Source organism: Microtus pennsylvanicus, chromosome 8 (genome assembly GCF_037038515.1).
Source record: "Microtus pennsylvanicus isolate mMicPen1 chromosome 8, mMicPen1.hap1, whole genome shotgun sequence".
NCBI classification, from domain to species: domain Eukaryota; kingdom Metazoa; phylum Chordata; class Mammalia; order Rodentia; family Cricetidae; genus Microtus; species Microtus pennsylvanicus.
Genome location: NC_134586.1, coordinates 20,217,113 through 20,234,842, shown reverse-complemented (window position 1 = coordinate 20,234,842; position 17,730 = coordinate 20,217,113). Strand labels below are relative to the sequence as shown.

The following is a 17,730-nucleotide window of genomic DNA, read 5'->3' as shown; positions in this document are numbered from 1 at the left end:
GCCTCAAACTCACAGAGATCCACCTGCTTCTGCCTTCCGAGTGCTGGGATTAAATGCATGCGCCACCACCACTCTGCTGGCATATTTTTCACTGTAAAACAATCTCAAAACACAAACCTCCCTTGACCCCACTGTATTCATGAATACAGGGTTGTGGCCCTTTGAACAGAAAAGTCAAAGCTGTAAAGGCAGCTGTCAACCACTCTGATTTTCTCCATCAGTGGACGCTGTCTTTGAGCCTCGTGATCAGCAACAAAAAATACGGAAAGAAATAAGTTTGGGACAAAAGACTACCAGCACAGAGCTTTCATAGACGGGCCACACTGCTGCATTTTTGACAAAAGTGGGGTTCTCTAGACACACAGAGCAGCCATTTATTTACAAACATCGTAAACAGTGCAAGGTACTCTAGAGGTTCAAACAGTTACCAACAGTTCATGACACTAAATCCACTCTTCCTCATATGAGGGGGCTTAACCAGCAAATCTAGAAACCGAGTTCTAGCTCCAGGCCTGCAGCTAAGTCCTCCTCCCTCTGGTGCTCCCTCCAAGTCACCCTTTCAAGCCAGGGACGTGAGGCTGGGAATGACGGCAATCAGCAGCTGAGATGACGCCTGTGACATCCACTCACATCTTCACGAGGAACTGGCTCTTGTCCAGCTTCCCTCTCTCCTTGAGGTAGGCAAACAGGTGCCTTCTGCGCCTCCACGTGACCTTTAACCCATACTTCTCCTCAGGGGTGTCCTTGACCAGAACAGGTCCGGGCTCTGGGCTGTTGGGAGCTCCAGGGCCCAGGATGCAGCCTGGAAGACTGTTTTCCTTCTGATCGGGGGAAGCGGGTTCTTCTCTCACAGACAACCCCGGGGTGTGGATATCAGGGGGTGTGAACACATGAGGTAAGCTTTGAGGGGCGTGCACTGACAGCTCCCCACAGCTCTGGGGACTGAGCAGAGGCACTAAAGGCCTTCTGGGAGTGTCCTTTTCTGACTGGCAGGGCTCGTCTCTGTTCAAGGATATCACCGTCTCTGAACTGGAAACCCGTGGACTCTCAAAGGTTAGCCGTGGGAACTTGCAGGTAGATCTTCGTGTTAATTGTTTTGTCTGGTCTTGGGGGCGGCGTTTCCGGTGTGCTGGAAGCTGGCTTTCGGCTGTTGTATCAAACTGAGGTAAGACCTGTGCATAAAAAGACAAAAAGGGCGGTGGGTCAACTACCAGAGAAACTATCCAGTGAGCAGAATCCTTCTTTAGTTTTGTTCAGAATCATGAGGATGCGCTACAGCGAAAGAACCCCAAGCCAACCAGCTATGTGAGGCACTAATAAGAAAACAGCTTTGGTTTTTCTGTCCCTCTGCCTCTCAGAGAGGAGACAAGGTATTTCTTGTGACCACGACACCACTATGGCTATTTAACTGTCTGTTGTTAAACTTCACGAGAGCAGGGCTGGAAGGATCCAGGGGGTAGAACCCACACTCAGCACGCTTGGCACACTCAGCAGTTCAGACCTCAGCAGAACAAAGCCCTCAGTAGGGCGGGGACCCACAGACTCATTCCCAACATCCAGCAGAGTGTCTGGCAAACAGTGAATGGCAGCCACAAGAACTAGGAAGTGAGGCAGTGTTCAGAAAAGGGATCTAGTACTGTATGTTTATCCATTCAGTGCTTATGGATCCCCCCACTTTTTTAAAAATTTATTATGTATATAGCGTTCTGGGCACCAGATCTCGTTATAGATGGGTGTGAGCCATCATGTGGTTGCTGGGAATTGAACTCAGGACCTCCGGAACAGCAGTCAGTTCTCTTAATCTCTGAGCCATCTCTCCAGCTCCCTCCGCAACACACACGTTTTAAGACAATCTTACCATGCAGTCCAGGCTGGCCTTCTGCCTCAGCCTCCCAAATGCTAGGATTACAGGTGTGCCTCATAATGCCATTTTTGTAGGATTTTCTCCCTAACGTTCAGTTCATTCAACCATAGAATACCTAGTACTTCCCACGTGAGTTACAGGAAATAATCTCATTTAGAAGCTTGCCATTTTTCTAGTTTCTTCACCCAGCTACTGGGTAGTGAAATAGTCCCTCAGAACTTTTTCAGAAGACCCTGGCAGAGAAGACTCCAGTTCCATATAACATGATCTGAACTAAGAAAATTAGATAAGTCAGGTTACCACAACCAGAAAGAGTACCTGCTTTCCTGTCCCTGCTCCACAAGGATGAAGAGTCAGTATTCTGAAAAGCCTAACACGGTAAAGGTCAAAGGACCTACCCAGGAAGTGATGGTGCCCTGATCAATGGGCTTGCTGGGCACCCATACAGTGTGGGTAATGGGCCGCTGGAGAGATTCATGATGTTTGGGGCCCTCCAGTGGCTGATGGTGGAATTGCAGCTGGGCTTTGTGTGACTGTCTTTGCTGTCTCTTTTTGGGAGGCATCAACAGGTAAAGGACGAGCAATTTGTAACCTCATGATGCAGGCTGCCTTCCTGGTCTGGGCTGGGGTCCAGTTGCAAACCATGCCTGTAGAGAAGAAACAAAAGCCGGGAGAAAATCTTGTGGGTGATTCCCCCATCCTTCATGACACGTGCTGGTCAATCGACCAAAAACTACCGTTCAGTCCTCAGGTTGGGGGGGAAACACAGCTTCCTACAGCACCTCACAAAACACATTATCTCAGCAACACTCATTCAGTAAACACCCGCTGAACTCACTTATTGTGCCGTGCTGAGCACTAGGAATTAAAGATGGACAAGTACTTATCAAGTCACTGAGCACTGAGGACGCCTGCAGTGAGAAAGATGTCCCTGGTTTTGAGGAGCTGGGATTGCATCGGAGAGGTACATTTGCCTTAAATGTATAAAGCCAAGTTTAACCCCCTGTACTGCAAAAAAAGAAAAAGTGGAAAGGAAGGAAAGGAGCTGAGAATTTAACAGAAGGAAACAATTACTCTTCAGTACAATGGTTTGCTTCCATTCATTTCAGAGAAGACTTTCTGGGTGGGAAGACACCTAACCTGGAATGAAGAGTTGGGAAAAGCAAAAAGCAGGAAGGTCACTGCAGTCTGAGGCGCACCACATGCAACGACGGTTATAGCTGGGTATGGCAGGACACACTTATTATCCCAATAGAGTTGGGATAGATGAAGTTCAAGTCTAGCCTGGGCTACACAGAAAAACCTTGTCTCAAAAACCAAACCATTGGGACCAGGCGTTGGTGGCCTTTAATCCCAGCATTCAGGAAGCAGAGGAAGGTGGATCTCTGTGAGTTCGAGGTCTTCCAGGATAGCCAAAGCTGTTATACAGACAAACCCTGTCTTGAAAAAAACAAAACAAAGCCGGGCAGTGGTGGCGCCCGCCTTTAATCCCAGCGCTTGGGAAGCAGAGACAGGTTGATCTCTGTGAGTTCAAGGCCGGAATGGTCTACAAGAGCTAGCTCCAGGACAGGCTCCAAAGCTACAGAGTAACTCTGTCTCAAAAATAAAAAATAAAAATAAAAAACAAAACCAAAAGCCAAACCACGCTGGGTATGGTGTGCAGCCAATAATCTCAGCACTTAGGGGGCTGGAGGATCAGGAGTTCAAGGTCATTGTTAGCTAGTTCTAGACCAGCCTAAGTTAGATGAAATCTTAAACAGCCCAAAAGCTGTCTTGAGAATTACACGGCCAGCAAAAAAAAAAAAAGAAAGAAAGAAAAAAACAAAAAAACTGGAAAAGATGTCCTCTGACACCCACATGTGTTCCCCTTCCCCCACATCACTCACACACAATGTCAGCATCTGAGAGGCTGTGGTAACAGATCTGAAATCCCAGCACTCGGGAAGCAGATTTCTGTGCGCTGGAGCCTAGTCTCCACAGTGAGTTCCATGGCAGTGGGGGATACACAGTGAGCCGTGTTTTAAGGTCCTTTTTTAAAGGATGAACGACGACAATAGATATGGTGTCAGCACTGGGTCAGGAGAGCCAGTGAGGCCAAATGAGTGTGGAGTTGGGGTGAGCAGTCACTAGAGATTTTTCACACAAAGCTTGTGATCGCCCAACGGGGCTGGAGAGATGGCTCAATAGTTAAGAGCAGTGGCTGTTATCCCAGAGGATACAGGTTCAATTCCCAGCACCCACATGGCAGCTCACAACTGTTTGAAACTCCAGTTCTAGGGGACCTGACACCCTCATACAGACATACATGTAGGCAAAACACCAATGCACATAAAACAAAATTTCAAAAAGATGCCCACCCCACAGAGAAGCCAACTGAGTCACACAGTGAAGCCCCGTGCACTTACCTCCCAGGGGGTTCCTTCCTGACCATCTGTATCTACCTGTTTCCCTACCCTTGCATGACTTTGAAGAAAATATATTCTTTTTGGTTTTCATGTTGAACCTCAGGCCTATACCCCTTGGCTATATACCAGCCCCTCTTACAATTATTTTGACGTCTTTGAGACAAGGTCTCACGCAGCCTAGGCTGGCTTCACGTTCACTGTGTAGTCTCCGCATCCCCAGGTGCTGGGTTACAAGGCATGCCCGCAGCACTAGGTGCTTGTTCTGTTGCTGGCATCAGTACCCCAGGAAAGCAAGCTAAGGAAGGAAGGGCTATTCTGGCTCACAGTTCCTGCATACAGTCTTGTGTTGGGGGAGTCGTGGCAGCTGGGACCTGAAGGCAGCTGGGCACGCACTTTAGCTGGCAGGAAGCAGATGAATGTGCTCAGCTGGTTTTCTTGATTTTAGTGAGTCCAGGTCCCCAGTTCACAAGATGGGAGCATAAGCATTCAGGGTGGAGTTATCCCACCTTAATCTAATGTAGATAATCTCTTACAGACGTGCCCAAACCAAATGTTAACTCAGGCTTTGACTTACTTCTGCTCAAGCTTTGCTTGCTTTTATTTGAGGCAATGTCTTACTATGTAGCCTTGGCGGGCCTCAGTTTCAGAGATCCGGCTGTCTCTGGGTATTGAGATTAAAAGCCTGCACCACTACAGCCCAGTTTTATTTTTCAGATGGGGTCTCACTCTGCAATCCAGACTGGCCTCTAACTCGAGATCCTTTTGTCTCACCCCAGGATTAGTGTTATGGCCCACAGGCCTAGCTGCTGATGTGGGGAGCAGCCATGAAAGCGAAGTCTGGGCAGGTCATCCAAAGGAAGTTCTTTACTTCCAACCATTATCACCTGGGACTCTGGCCATTGATAAATTTAAATGGAGTCTGGAGTCTCAATAGTTTACCCAATTCTTTTTTTAAAGATGTATTTATTTATTTATTATGTATACAGTGTTCTGTCTGTATATATGTCTGCAGGCCAGAAGAGGGCACCAGATCTCATTACAGATGGGCGTGAGCCACCATGTGGTTGCTGGGAATGGAACTCAGAACCGAAGAGCAGTCTCTTAACCTCTGAGCTATCTCTCCAGCCCCTAAAAACTCAATTCTAATTGAGCTCGGGGCTCTCTGAATATTCTAATATGTTGGACATGCGGAGAGAGCGAGTTTGCAAACTTGATTAAAATAAAGGCTCTTTGCTTTTACATATGGGACTTGGTCTCCTTTGCTGGCTTTTGTCGGGACCCACGGATTTGGGCATAACAGAACTCTTGATTGGCTTCCTTTAATTATTAGATAAGGACAAAACTCAACAAGGCTGAAGACCTTCCAGTCTCAAAGCACACCGCACTCCTGCGCCTTAGTTCAAATCCCATGACCTTCGGCCTCTGCACTCACAGTCAAAGCAGACTTCGGTTTCCCACCCTTCTGTGTAGTGAGGTACAGATCTCACACCGCGTCTCGGTTCATTAAATTAAAAATAAATAAAAAGAGCCTTCCCTGTCCTAAGCCAAGATTTTCTCATTAAAATAAATATTCCAAGTGTCATACGAGGCTGCGAGGGGGTGACCTCAGCTACTCCGAAGGCGGAGACACGAGGATCGAGAATTCTATACATGGGGAGACCTTGTATCAGACAAAACCTACCCGCCTCTAACTTGTTCCTCCGCAGCTAGAATTCTACCGGTCTGTTTATCTCATTCCGTGCTCCCTCTCCACCAGACGGTGGGCCCCGGGAAGGGATGCCCTGATCTGCCACCGTGTCTCCGGCTCCGGCTCCGTAAAGTCTGTCCGGTAAGTAAATGAACACCTGTCTCCCTCGAGGCTGGACCGGAGACCAGGGCTGGCCGAGCGGGTCGCCCACCGGCCGAGTGACGTGTGCTGCCCCGGAAGGAAGTCGACCACGGAGGCTTCCCTGGGAGAGCCGGGGCGGAGCCGCCTGCTGGCCGCTGGCCGCCGCCCGCGCGTCCCTCCCGCCGCCCCTCGAGCCCCGGAGACCGCCTTACCCGCCCTCCCGGCCGCGGCCGCCGCTCCTCCGGACGCCGAGCGTTCGGGGCCGGAACCCGGAGACAAGCCGGTGCCGATTGGCGACGCTCCGTCACGTGACCGCAACGCTCCGCCGGCGCCAATTTCAAACAGCGGAACAACTGAAAGCGGCGCTGCGGGACCCACCCCCGGCCCGGGCTCCCCCCGCACCCCGCCCCGGGCTCCCACCCCGGCCGTCCCTCCGGGACCCGCCGCCCGGGCCTGCCTCGGCCCCGCCTGGAGCAGCCGTGGCGTGTGAGGTGAGTGCGGTGCAGAAAGGAAGTCCCGGGCCGGGCCGGGCCAGGGGAGGGCTCGGAGTCGGGACTGCCGGGGCTGCGGGGCGCGAGAGGGTGATGGGGACCGCCGGGCAGGAGGTGTGAGCCGGCCGGCCTTGGCCTTCCCGCCGCCTTCTCCGAGCACCCGGAGGTCCTGGGAGCAGACCTGCCCTCTGAGCCTGCACTGGCGGTCAACCCTGCCTCCGCCTCCACGGTTGCAAGGCGGGATCCTCAGCTGAGTGTTGCAAGGTTCCCGGTTCGGTGTGGAGAATGGGGGTGACTCTGCAAGTCGCGTCCGGTTCGAAGGTATTAGGGAGTATTAGGAAGAGAAAAGGTCAACGAGAAATACCCTGTGGTGTGGGGGTGTCGGCTACTTGATTGGGGTGGGGTGCAATGTGAAGCAAAATGAAAACTGAGATTTGAAGGTAGAGAAAAGGAAATAGAAAGAAAAGGAAGCCACAGGATGGACGGGACCTAAGAACCCTAAGTAGCTGGCAAATGTCAAAAATGGGTAATCCTTTTTTGGCAGGTGTCCTAAAAAAAAAAAGGAGCTGGTTTCCCTGTTTCTTGTCATTCAAAATAGAATGACAGGATTTAAATTAATGATAAGTTATTTTGTATATCTATGAAAATCTATAAAATGCTTCTTCTAAAGAAAAGACTACTTACTCCCTTAGCATTTCAAAGGCACTTTAGCATGGTCAGGCATGATGGCAAATGTCTGTAATCTCAGCATTTACAAAAGTGGGGTCCAAAGGCTCAGCAATTCAAAGCCAGCCTGGACTACATAAGATTTTCTCAAAAATAAAAGCCATCTTGAGCATATTAATGGTAGCAACATCTTAGTAGGCAGGAGATGTGTAAGCTAAGACTGCTAGTTTGTTACCCCTGCTGGCAGCTTCTTTATTAACCGATGGTACTAAAACATATTCATAGCATACAGAGGGGAATCCCGCATCAGAGATGGGCGTTACAATCTTACTTTGAAGCAGAAAGTTAAGGTATATAAAGTAACATACTTACAAAACTCAAATGCCATAAATATTTGCAAGTACAGAGATGTTACTGTTTTGTTTTGTAAAGCAAGAGGACTGGGGTTTTATTGTAGAGCACTAACCAAGCATCACAGAGCCCTGGGTTCAATCCCCAGCAACACAAAAACCTAGCTCATGGCCAAGCCTGTGACTCTAGCAGATGTAGGCAGGAGAATCAGAAATGTAAGGTCAGCTGCATTGTTTGAGACCAACCTAGGCTAGAAGAGACTACGTCTCCTCCTGGAAAAACAACACTGTGGGTTTAGCTCAGAGGTAGTAGAGTCCTTACCTACTGTGTGTTCACTGGCCAGCAGTGAAAATGTAAAATCGTTGACTGCACAGTTTTGCTGTAGGCTTTGAATAGGGAAGTTCCACACCCCCCCCCTTGGGAGATCCTGCAGGCTAGAAGGTGATTTCATAGGTGCCTCTGACTATGTGCACCGAACCTCTGACCTGCAGAAAAAAAAGCACCAAGACTGTATCACAGACTGGGTTGCAGAATCAGAGTTTTGTCAGGACTCCTAATTGCCACTTGTCTATCCATTCTCTGATCTTTCACCTCTCTCTACAGGCATTGCAAGTGACTTTCTGAATTCTGGGGGACTGGCAGCTTTTCCACCTTGTTATAGATGTCATCTCACTTATTCTGTTAGCCAAACATTAAAAAACAATGTTTTCACATGTTTATTGGGGGGTGGCACCCACATGTTGGAGTTGGTTCTCTCCTTTCACCCTTGTGGTCCCAGGGATTGAATTCAGGTGTCAGGCTTAGCAGCAGGCGATTTAACTCGCTGAGCCATCTTGCCAACCCCAAACAACCTGGGTTTTGTTTGCCTTTTTTGTAGTGCTGGGAACTGAACCTAGGGCCTTGCAGAAGCTAAGCAAGCACCCTGTCGCTAAGCTGTGTTATATCCACGGCCTGGCCAGTAGTGAGCTTCCAGGAGATCATTGACTCCAATTCAGTCCCACGTTCTCCACTTGCATTGCATTGCTTGTTTACTGTAATTTTTAGCTTTCCTTGGTCAGTAGTAGGGCTTTATTCATTCATTCATTTCATTTTTTGAGACAACGTCTCACATGGCCAGTGCTGACCTTGAACTCACTATCTGGCTGAGGGTGACCTTAAACTTTGTAGGTTCTGGGATTACAAGTGTACAACAAACCCAGGTTCTGTCCTTATTGTCTGAGGGCTCGACGGGGACACAGGCAGCATTCCCCTGGGCCTCTGAGCTTCTGCTTGTGACCCCTTCCAGTTCGTCCTCACTCCCACCACTCTGTGACACCAAGCTTCTCCTTGCCCCTGCAGGGTCGGTGCTTGTGATTCTCAATGGAGAGCGAGAGCGCAGCTTCACGATGAGAACCAGCCCCCGGCGGCCACTGATTCTCAAAAGACGGAGGCTGCCCCTTCCTGTTCAAAATGCCCCAGGAGAAACAGCAGAGGAAGAAGCAAAGAGACCCTCTGCCCAGCAGGAGCCTACTCAAGCGCAGGCCTCCCAGGAGGTGGCAGAGTCCAGTTCCTGTAAGTTTCCAGCTGGAATCAAGATCATCAACCACCCCACCATGCCCAACACACAAGTGGTGGCCATCCCCAACAATGCCGACATCCAAAGCATCATCACAGCACTAACTGCCAAAGGGAAAGAGAGCGGCAGCAGTGGACCCAACAAGTTTATCCTCATCAGCTCTGGGGGGACCTCATCTCACCCTCCTGGTCCCCAGCCGCAAGCCCAAACCAGCCATGATTGCAAGAGGACAGAAGCGAGCACTGAGACATTGGGACCAAAGCCAGCAGCTAAGGGTGTGCCTGTTCCCAAGCCACCTGGAGCCCTTCCAAGGCAAAGACAGGAAACCTGTGGTATGTGGTTTGTAAGGCAAAGGGGTGTGAAGGCTGGCCTTTCTCCTCCCCGCCTGCAGTCAGTCAAGCTGATGAATGTGGTAGATAGGAATCTAGGAGGGGCCACGGCAAAGGCTCGCTTTTCTTTATCCTGAAACTTTGAGCAAACCATCTGGGCACTGTTGAAAGGGTTACCGTAATATAACATTCCCATCTCTCTCTTTCTGTTGGAAAAGGATTTGTTGATTGACTGGTCGGTTGATTTGATTTATTCTTTGTACGGACCTGTGTCTTAATCGCTGTTCTATTGCTCTGAAGAGACACCATGCCCAAGGCAACTCTTATGAAAGGAAGCATTTAAGTGGGGGCTTGCTTAGTTTCAGAGGTTTAGTCCATTTTCACCATGGTGGGGAGCGTGGCATCATTTAGGCAGGCACTGAGGCAGTAGCTGAGAGCTACATCCTGATCTGTGGGCTGAGAGAGGCAGAGAGAAGCTGGGCCTGACACAGGCTTTTGAAACCTCAAAGCCCACCCACAGTGACACACTTCCTTCAACCAGGCCACATCTCCTAATCCTTTGAGACTGTGCTACTTGCTGACTAAGCATTCAAATATATGAGCATATAGGGACCATTCTTATTCAGACCACCGTAATCCGGTAAGGAAGTAAATCTCCATATTAAAGGAATAAATTGGAGCCTGGGGGAGAAAAGTGACTTTCTTGTGTAGCTATCCAAAAATTGCCTTGACAGATGCCTAAGGTTCAATCTGACGCGTGGAGATGGAGTTCAGCGTTCCTGAATTTCTCAAGTCCATCAGGAGGCAGAGTAACTTAGAGCCACAATGATTTGTGATTTACCGTGTGTTCCCTGTCCCTAAGAGCTGAGCTGGAGGGTTATCTCCAGCCATCAATTTTGATGGAGCTGCAGGACATCTGAAGAGGCTGCTAATGGAGTCTTGGGTTGTTTTCCTCGTAGCTGGTGGCGAAGCGGCAGGCTGCACGCTGGACAACAGCTTAACCAATATCCAGTGGCTTGGGAAGATGAGTTCTGATGGGCTGGGCCCCTGCAGCATTAAGCAGGAGATGGAGGAGAAGGAGAATTGTCACCTGGAGCAGAATCAGGCTAAGGTGAACTGTTCTGTCCCTCACTCATTAGGGAAGTCAGAACCGCTTAGTGCAGGGGGTTTCTAAGAAGGGAAATGGATCGAGGAGCTACTGGAGCGGACACCACTTAGTGCTTTTGCTTTTCTGTGTAATTTTTCTTTAAAATTTTTTTTTGGCTGGGCAGTATTGACACATGCCTTTAATCCCAGCACTCAGGGGGCGGGTCAGAGGCAGGCGAGTCTCTGAGTTTGAGGCCAGCTTGGTCTACAGAGCAAGTTCCAGGAGAGGCACCAATTACACAGAGAAACCCTGTCTCGAAAAACAACAACAAAAACCCATACAGTTTGTATGTGTAAAGTTATATCTCAAAATTTTAAACTGAATGATCAGATCTTTGTGTAAAACCTTCAGATGTGTCCTTTGAAAGCATTTGCCCCACACTTGACTGTGGCTGCTCTACAAACACTGAAACAGGATGGGTTTACAGTTCGTCAGGACCACAAATGGAACTGAGACCTAAGACTTTCGACCTGCAGGTCTGAAAATGGGCATGGATTCATACACACCATTGTGCAGACCCCAACTAGAGAATTAGCTGGAAGAGACTCCAGTTGTTTTTTGTTTTTAATAGACAGGGCTTATTATGTAGCTTAGGCTAGTTTAGAAAAGGTTGTGAGCCCGGGCAGTGGTGGCACATGCCTATAATCCCAGCACTCGGGAGGCAGAGGCAGAAAGATCTCTGTGAGTTCGAGGCCAGCCTGGTCTACAGAGTGAGTTCCAGGACAGGCTCCAAAGCTACACAAAGAAACCCTGTCTTGAAAAACCAAAAGAAAAGGTTGAGGATGACCTTGAGTTCTAGATCACTCTGCCCTACTGCTGACATTGCAGACATGTATGTCACCACAGTCCATTCATGTGGTGCTGGAGATCCAGCCCAGGCCTTCATGCATGTTGGGCAAATCTTGTCCCAACTGAGCTAGGTATGTTCCCAGCCTCTAGGCTTCTTCTTATCAGGCAATTTATCTTCAGGAAGAGGATGGAAGTGAATCAGTTCCTAATTGCTGGGGGTCTAGACTAACAATGCCTGATCACTGATCGCAAACTTTAATTCCATTATGAAATAGTGGTCTCAAAGAAGCTTGTTTTTCTGGTCAGAGGTGGCAAAGGTCATTAATCCCAGCACTTGGGAGGCAGAGACAGGCAGATCTTTGTGAGTTCAAGGCCAGCCTGGTCTACAGAGTGAGTTCCAGAACTCTGTGTAGCTCTGCAAATAAACCCTATTTCAGGGCGAGAGAAAAGTTTGTCTTTAGTATAGACTAGAGCAGTGGTTGTTGAGGTCACATATCAGATATTTACATTATGATTCATAACAGTAGCAAAAGTATTGTTAGGAAGTAACAACAAAATAATTTTATGGCTGGGGGTCAGCACAGCATGAGGAGCTGTTATTAACGGGCCAGCATTAGGAAGGTTGAGAAGTGCTACTCAGCGGGCTGGGGGTGGGGTGGTTTCCATGAACTCTGTGTCATTCTCTGGTCCCTCTCCCTTCGACTTCTCGCACCACACAGGTTGAGGAGCCCTCAGGAGCGTCCACGTCTTGGCAGGATTCTGTGTCTGAGAGGCCACCCTACTCTTACATGGCCATGATACAATTTGCCATCAACAGCACTGAGAGAAAGCGTATGACCTTGAAGGACATCTACACTTGGATTGAGGACCACTTCCCCTATTTTAAGCACATCGCCAAGCCAGGCTGGAAGGTACTCTGCACCATAGCTGATGTCAAGGTCATTCTGGTATAACTCTTTCTCACTCTGCTTCAGATTGTGTCGTAATGAAAAATAATATAAAAAAATTATGAGAGATTAACTTCCTGGAACATCTAGTGGGCCGGGCCTTTTCCTTTTCTCCCTTGTTTTGAGACAGTCTTACTACGTGCTCTAGGCTGGCCTCAAACTTCCAATCTTCCTGGTTCAACCTTGGGAGCAGATGGGGGTACAAATGTGTGCCGCCATACCCACTGGGCAGGTGTGTCTTGTTCTTCATCTCATGCACTGGGACTCCAAGACAGATGCCTGGGAATCTGTGTCAGAATCAGAAAGTACATATGTATATATACACATATATGTATTTGCTTGTTGCAGAGAGGTCTGTGTGTGGTGGGCATGTGAAGGTCAGAGGACAGTTCTTTGGAGTTGTCTCTCAGTGTGAGTTCTGGGATTGAGCTCAGGCTTGGCAGCAGGTACCTTTACCCATCTTTCAGGCCCTTGCGTTACATCGAAAAGCTTGGGTAGAATGGGACTTGCCAGACTGGAGATGTAGCTCACTGGCAGAGTACTTACCTGCCACGCACAAGAGCCTGGATTTGAAGTGGGATTTGCCAGGAAGAATGTCATCTGACTCCTATTTGACCCAGCATGTGACCTCATGTCCTCTCTGCAGCCTGCCCTGCATGGCTTGCCTGCAGTGCTGACACCTGGGCTGTCTGATACCGGGCCACGGGCAGCAGCAGTGCTACAGTTGTATCTGATCCTCACATTGGCATCTTCCTAGATCTCTAAAATCAAGATTTCCAGTCTCTGAGATAGGCTCTTGCTAGGTAACCCAGCCTAGCTGAACTCTGCATCTTCCTGCCTTGTCTTCCTAAGTACTGGGAATACGGGTGTGCACCATGTGTCCAGGCATGGAGATAGTTTTTCCTGCTGCTGCTCCTGTACCTTCTGTGTTTCTCTGTGGATCGTGCAGTGGGCAGCAGTCTTCTTACCTCTCTTGATGCCAAAGGGCATGGTACACTTCTGGAAAACACAGAGTGCTCGGCTTTGCCTGTCTTTATTTTTCCACTCAGGTGATGAGGCAGAAGTTGCAGGTGTAAAGTTCCTTTTCAGGGTTCATTTCACCTCTGTCCTGCACTGGGATAGAACACAGGAACAGAGAGGGACGCTTCCAGCCCAAGACTTTAATAGCCTGGAGATAAGCTAGATCTGTTTTTTGTTGTTATGGTTTATTGTTTTTGTAACCAACTGAAGGGGTGTCACCAATCTATCTCCTGGGGTGTATGGCTGAGGTTAGCTCTGCAGTGTGGCACCTTAGGAAGGGAGGTGCCAGCAGGTCAGATTGCAAGGACCCTGCGCATAGTCTCTGCTGATGATAGGGGGAGACTCCCCCGCTTTTCCCAGTTCGCTCCAAGGGTGATGTTTCCCCAGCTCACGGAGCTGCTAACTGTTCACCTTTCCCTTTCAGAACTCCATTCGTCACAACCTTTCTCTCCATGACATGTTTGTGCGGGAGACGTCTGCCAATGGCAAGGTCTCTTTCTGGACCATTCACCCAAGTGCCAATCGCTACTTGACGTTGGACCAAGTGTTTAAGGTGATTGCCCCTGTTTGAGCTAGAGAGCCAGAGTTGTTGGTTATAGAGCCTCTGGAAAGGAGCAGTGTTCCTCCTGACGTTCTCTGACTGAGAGAGCTAGAACCAGTCAGTTAATGGCTTGCATAGTGCCCTGACCTCAGGTGACAGATACCAAATAACACTCCTTTGCATTAGACCAGAGCTCAAAGAGAACTGTTCTGGTCCAAAATTGAGAAATCTTTTTCTAACTTCCCCTGTAAGTAGACCGTTGTTACTACAGCTTCCAGGTCTCTAATATGGGGTTCTGGAGAATGAATCTGGGATAGGCCTAGTAATGGCATGGCTTGGGGGGAGCATCTTTGTGTCCGTGCACATGCCATGTGCCAGAGGAGGACCCTGGATGTCCTGTTCTGTCACTTTCGTTTCCTTGGGATGAGGTCTCTCATTGAAACTGGAACTACGTTGATTGTCGGCAGACCCGTGAATCCGCCTGTCTCCACCCCCACCTCATAGTACTGGGGTATAAGCACTTGCATGGCCAGCCCTGACTTTATTTTTCAATGCAGGGCTGGGATCTGAACTCGGATCCTTATGCTTATACAGCAGTCTGTCTTACCCACTGAGCCATATTTCCAGCCCTATAATTTGTATTTTCAGTCTTGCTCCAAAGAAACCTTTTTTTTAAGTCTAGAGACCAGAAATGGAGCCACAAGAACACGTTTTCAGGAAAAAAGTTGTTTTGGGAACTTCTAGTACCCATAAGGATGCTGTTGCTGTGCTGTTCTTCTGGAAGGGACCATTATCCATGGTGTCTCTTGGCACCCATCAAATAGGTTTCTTCCTAGTCTGGGTAGATTGACCACATTAGTGGTAACTTCATCTCATTTCTCTCCCTCGATGCCTGGCCGCCACCCAGCCACTGGAACCAGGGTCTCCACAATCGCCTGAGAACTTGGAATCAGTAAGATTCTTTTCCTCTGGCTCGGGGCTTGGCCTTATTTTCCTTCACTGCTCAGCATGGCTTTAGTGGGCAGAGAAGCTGTGATGTGGGGAGGGGACTGTGTTTGGCCCCGTGGCTGCTAGCCCTAAACACAGCATCACAAAGGTGTGCTGAGCAGAGCAAACTGGGCACTGCAGGACCTGCCACTGCAAGGACAGGTGCGTGGCATGGGCCTTGCAGGCAGCAGCATCAGCCTGTTTTCTCAGCCTGCCTTTCCTTTGTCTCTCCAGTAGCTGTTGCATTCCCTGTGGGTGGTGAGGATCATGGTGTCACATTGTCCTGTCCTCTCTTCATATGTCTTGTTTCTGTCCATTTTTCCCCCAGCATGGCTTGACAGATTGTACTTACCTGCATCCATCGTTCAAACTAGCTTTTTCTAGTCATTGGGTTGTTGGTTAGGCCAATTGCATCAGCTCAAGTTATTGGGGTTCTGCTCTCTCCCCTCACCTTACTAGCCCTGGTTTCTTTCTCTTCCCAAAAGCAGCAGCAGAAACGACCCAATCCTGAGCTCCGTAGAAATGTGACCATCAAAACTGAACTCCCGCTGGGCGCACGTGAGTATGGGAGTGGGCCTCAGACCTGCCTGATCTGGTTCTGTGGCCTAGCTTCAGCTTCTCTCTCCAACTTAAAGGATCCGAGCGCACAGTTAAGCAGGGCTCCTGGAGTGGGAAGTAGCGAACCCATAGCTTTGCTACCTCTGATCTCTCCTGCTTCCTCCTAGGGCGGAAGATGAAGCCTCTGCTCCCACGGGTCAGCTCATACCTGGTGCCCATCCAGTTCCCAGTGAACCAGTCTCTGGTGTTACAGCCCTCGGTAAAGATGCCATTGCCTCTGGCAGCTTCACTTAGGAGCTCAGAGCTCGCTCGTCATAGCAAGCGAGTCAGAATTGCACCCAAGGTACTGCTAGCCAATGAAGGGATCGCCCCACTTCCTGCTGCCGGACCAGTGAAGGAGGAGAAATCCCTGCTTGAAGAAGGGCTATTGCCTTTGCTTCCTATTCAGTCCATTAAGGAGGAAGAAATCCAGCCTGGGGAGGACTTGACACCCTTCGAGAGGCCTGTCAAAGTGGAGAGCCCTCCCTTGGAAGAGTGGCCCTCACCGTGTGCGTCACTGAAAGAGGAACTGTCCAATTCCTGGGAAGATTCTTCCTGCTCTCCTACCCCAAAGCCCAAGAAGTCCTACTGTGGTCGCCAGTCCCCAGCCCGGTGTGTCTCGGAAATGCTGGTGACCAAGCGAAGAGAGAAGAGGGAGGTGAGCCGCTCTCGGAGGAAACAACGCCTCCGGCCACCCTGTCTGGATGAGCCTGAACTGCTCTTCTCAGAGGACCCCAGCACATTACAGCCGGCCATGGAGCCCCTACTCCTGGCGGAGTCGTCAGAGCCTGCGTCCCAGCTCGACTGCCCTCAAGAGGAGGGGGTGCCTTTCAAGACCCCCATCAAGGAGACATTGCCTATCTCCTCCACTCCTAGCAAGTCTGTGCTCTCCAGAACCCCTGAGTCCTGGAGGCTTACACCCCCAGCCAAAGTTGGGGGGTTAGATTTCAGCCCAGTACGAACCCCCCAGGGCGCCTTTGGCCCCTTGCCTGACTCCCTGGGGCTGATGGAGCTGAATACCACACCTCTGAAAAGTGTTCCCCTTTTTGACTCACCCCGGGAGCTCCTCAACTCAGAACCCTTTGACCTTGCCTCTGACCTTGCCTCTGACCCCTTCAGCAGCTCTCCACCTCCACATCTTGAGGTCCCCAAGCCAGACTCCCCCGAGCCACAGGTCCCCAGCCTTTCAGCCAACCGTTCTCTCACAGAAGGCCTGGTCTTGGACACAATGAACGACAGCCTCAGCAAGATCCTTCTAGACATCAGCTTCCCTGGCCTGGAAGAGGACCCACTGGGCCCTGACAACATCAACTGGGCTCAGTTCATTCCTGAGCTGCGATAGAGCCAAGGCCTTGTCCTTGCTACTCAAGCTGCTCACTATCCTGGCACTTGTGTGACTGGGTAGTACAAGGCTCAGTGTACCCAAAGCCCTCTGAGGGAAGCTGCCATGCAAGGACTGAGCTGTGCCCTTTACCTAATTATGCCAAGAGATAGTCACATCGAAGCCACTGCTGGGACCTGTGCATGCAGCAGGGTCTCCAGAGAGTCTGAGTCCTCCACTCTCTCTGCTGGTACCCGAGGGGTGGGCGTGACAAAAGCAGTGGCGATCAGGAAGTGCCCCATAGTCACCTGCTGCTCCTGGCAGGATAACCCTTGTAAATGGTGTAAGTCCCCCAAATTGCCCTCTAATTATAACTGTAAGCTTATTTTCTTAGATCATTATCTAGAGACTGCCAGGAGTCCCTGGGGTGACAAGGGCTGCACTTGGCTTCTGCTTGCAGCCTTTGGGGGAAGGACCTGCGGTGCAGTTTCTTCCACACTTGTGGGTTCTCTATGCATCTAGACATACAGGTTGGCTTGCCAGGATCCCGCTTACTGCCCTTTCCTGACACCCCCATGTTTCCAAACCAGTGGTCCTGTTAGAAAAGCCTGTTGGGTTTAGGTGTGAGGGATGGGTGCTCACATGAGTCCTGTTAGGTGGTTCTCTGATAGTGTTCCTGATCATGCCGGGAAGCCAGCATTGAGAGCTCAGACCGAGGCCTGAGAAGGAGGAAGTGACCCCTGACCTGCCTGGCTTCCTTAGCTTGCACCTGAGCTTTGCAAAGAGCCACCCTAGGCTCCAATACACAAGCCAGCACAAGAACACTACTGTAACTACCTACTGAATAAAACCCAGGGTGGCACTGCTGGTCTCGAGGACTTGAATGAGGGGC

At 49.9% G+C, this 17,730-nt stretch overlaps 2 protein-coding genes across 4 annotated transcripts; one reads left to right on the top strand and one right to left on the bottom strand.

Moving 5' to 3' along the window:
- Nucleotides 1-294: 294 nt before the first annotated feature.
- Nucleotides 295-6,389, bottom strand: Rhno1 (RAD9-HUS1-RAD1 interacting nuclear orphan 1). 2 transcript variants are annotated; one of them, XM_075982665.1, is made up of 3 exons: nt 6,310-6,389; nt 2,263-2,511; nt 295-1,172 (listed from the first exon to the last, which is right to left on the bottom strand). In XM_075982665.1, exons 2-3 carry the CDS (start codon nt 2,425-2,427, stop codon nt 627-629), a joined length of 711 nt encoding a protein of 236 aa, XP_075838780.1. In that variant the 5' UTR covers nt 2,428-2,511; nt 6,310-6,389; the 3' UTR covers nt 295-626. The 2 variants fall into 2 exon arrangements, with proteins under 2 accessions (XP_075838780.1, XP_075838779.1); XM_075982664.1 differs by lacking the exon at nt 6,310-6,389 and adding an exon at nt 5,951-6,290.
- Nucleotides 6,259-17,713, top strand: Foxm1 (forkhead box M1). Of its 2 annotated transcripts, none has more exons than XM_075982660.1 (8): nt 6,259-6,588; nt 8,944-9,492; nt 10,449-10,600; nt 12,145-12,336; nt 13,817-13,945; nt 14,841-14,885; nt 15,406-15,478; nt 15,646-17,713. In XM_075982660.1, the coding sequence occupies exons 2-8, from the start codon at nt 8,991-8,993 to the stop codon at nt 16,857-16,859; spliced, it is 2,307 nt and encodes a 768-aa protein (XP_075838775.1). In that variant the 5' UTR covers nt 6,259-6,588; nt 8,944-8,990; the 3' UTR covers nt 16,860-17,713. The 2 variants fall into 2 exon arrangements, with proteins under 2 accessions (XP_075838775.1, XP_075838776.1); XM_075982661.1 differs by having other exon boundaries at nt 15,409-15,478; nt 15,646-17,712.
- The last annotated feature ends 17 nt before the right edge of the window (nt 17,714-17,730 follow it).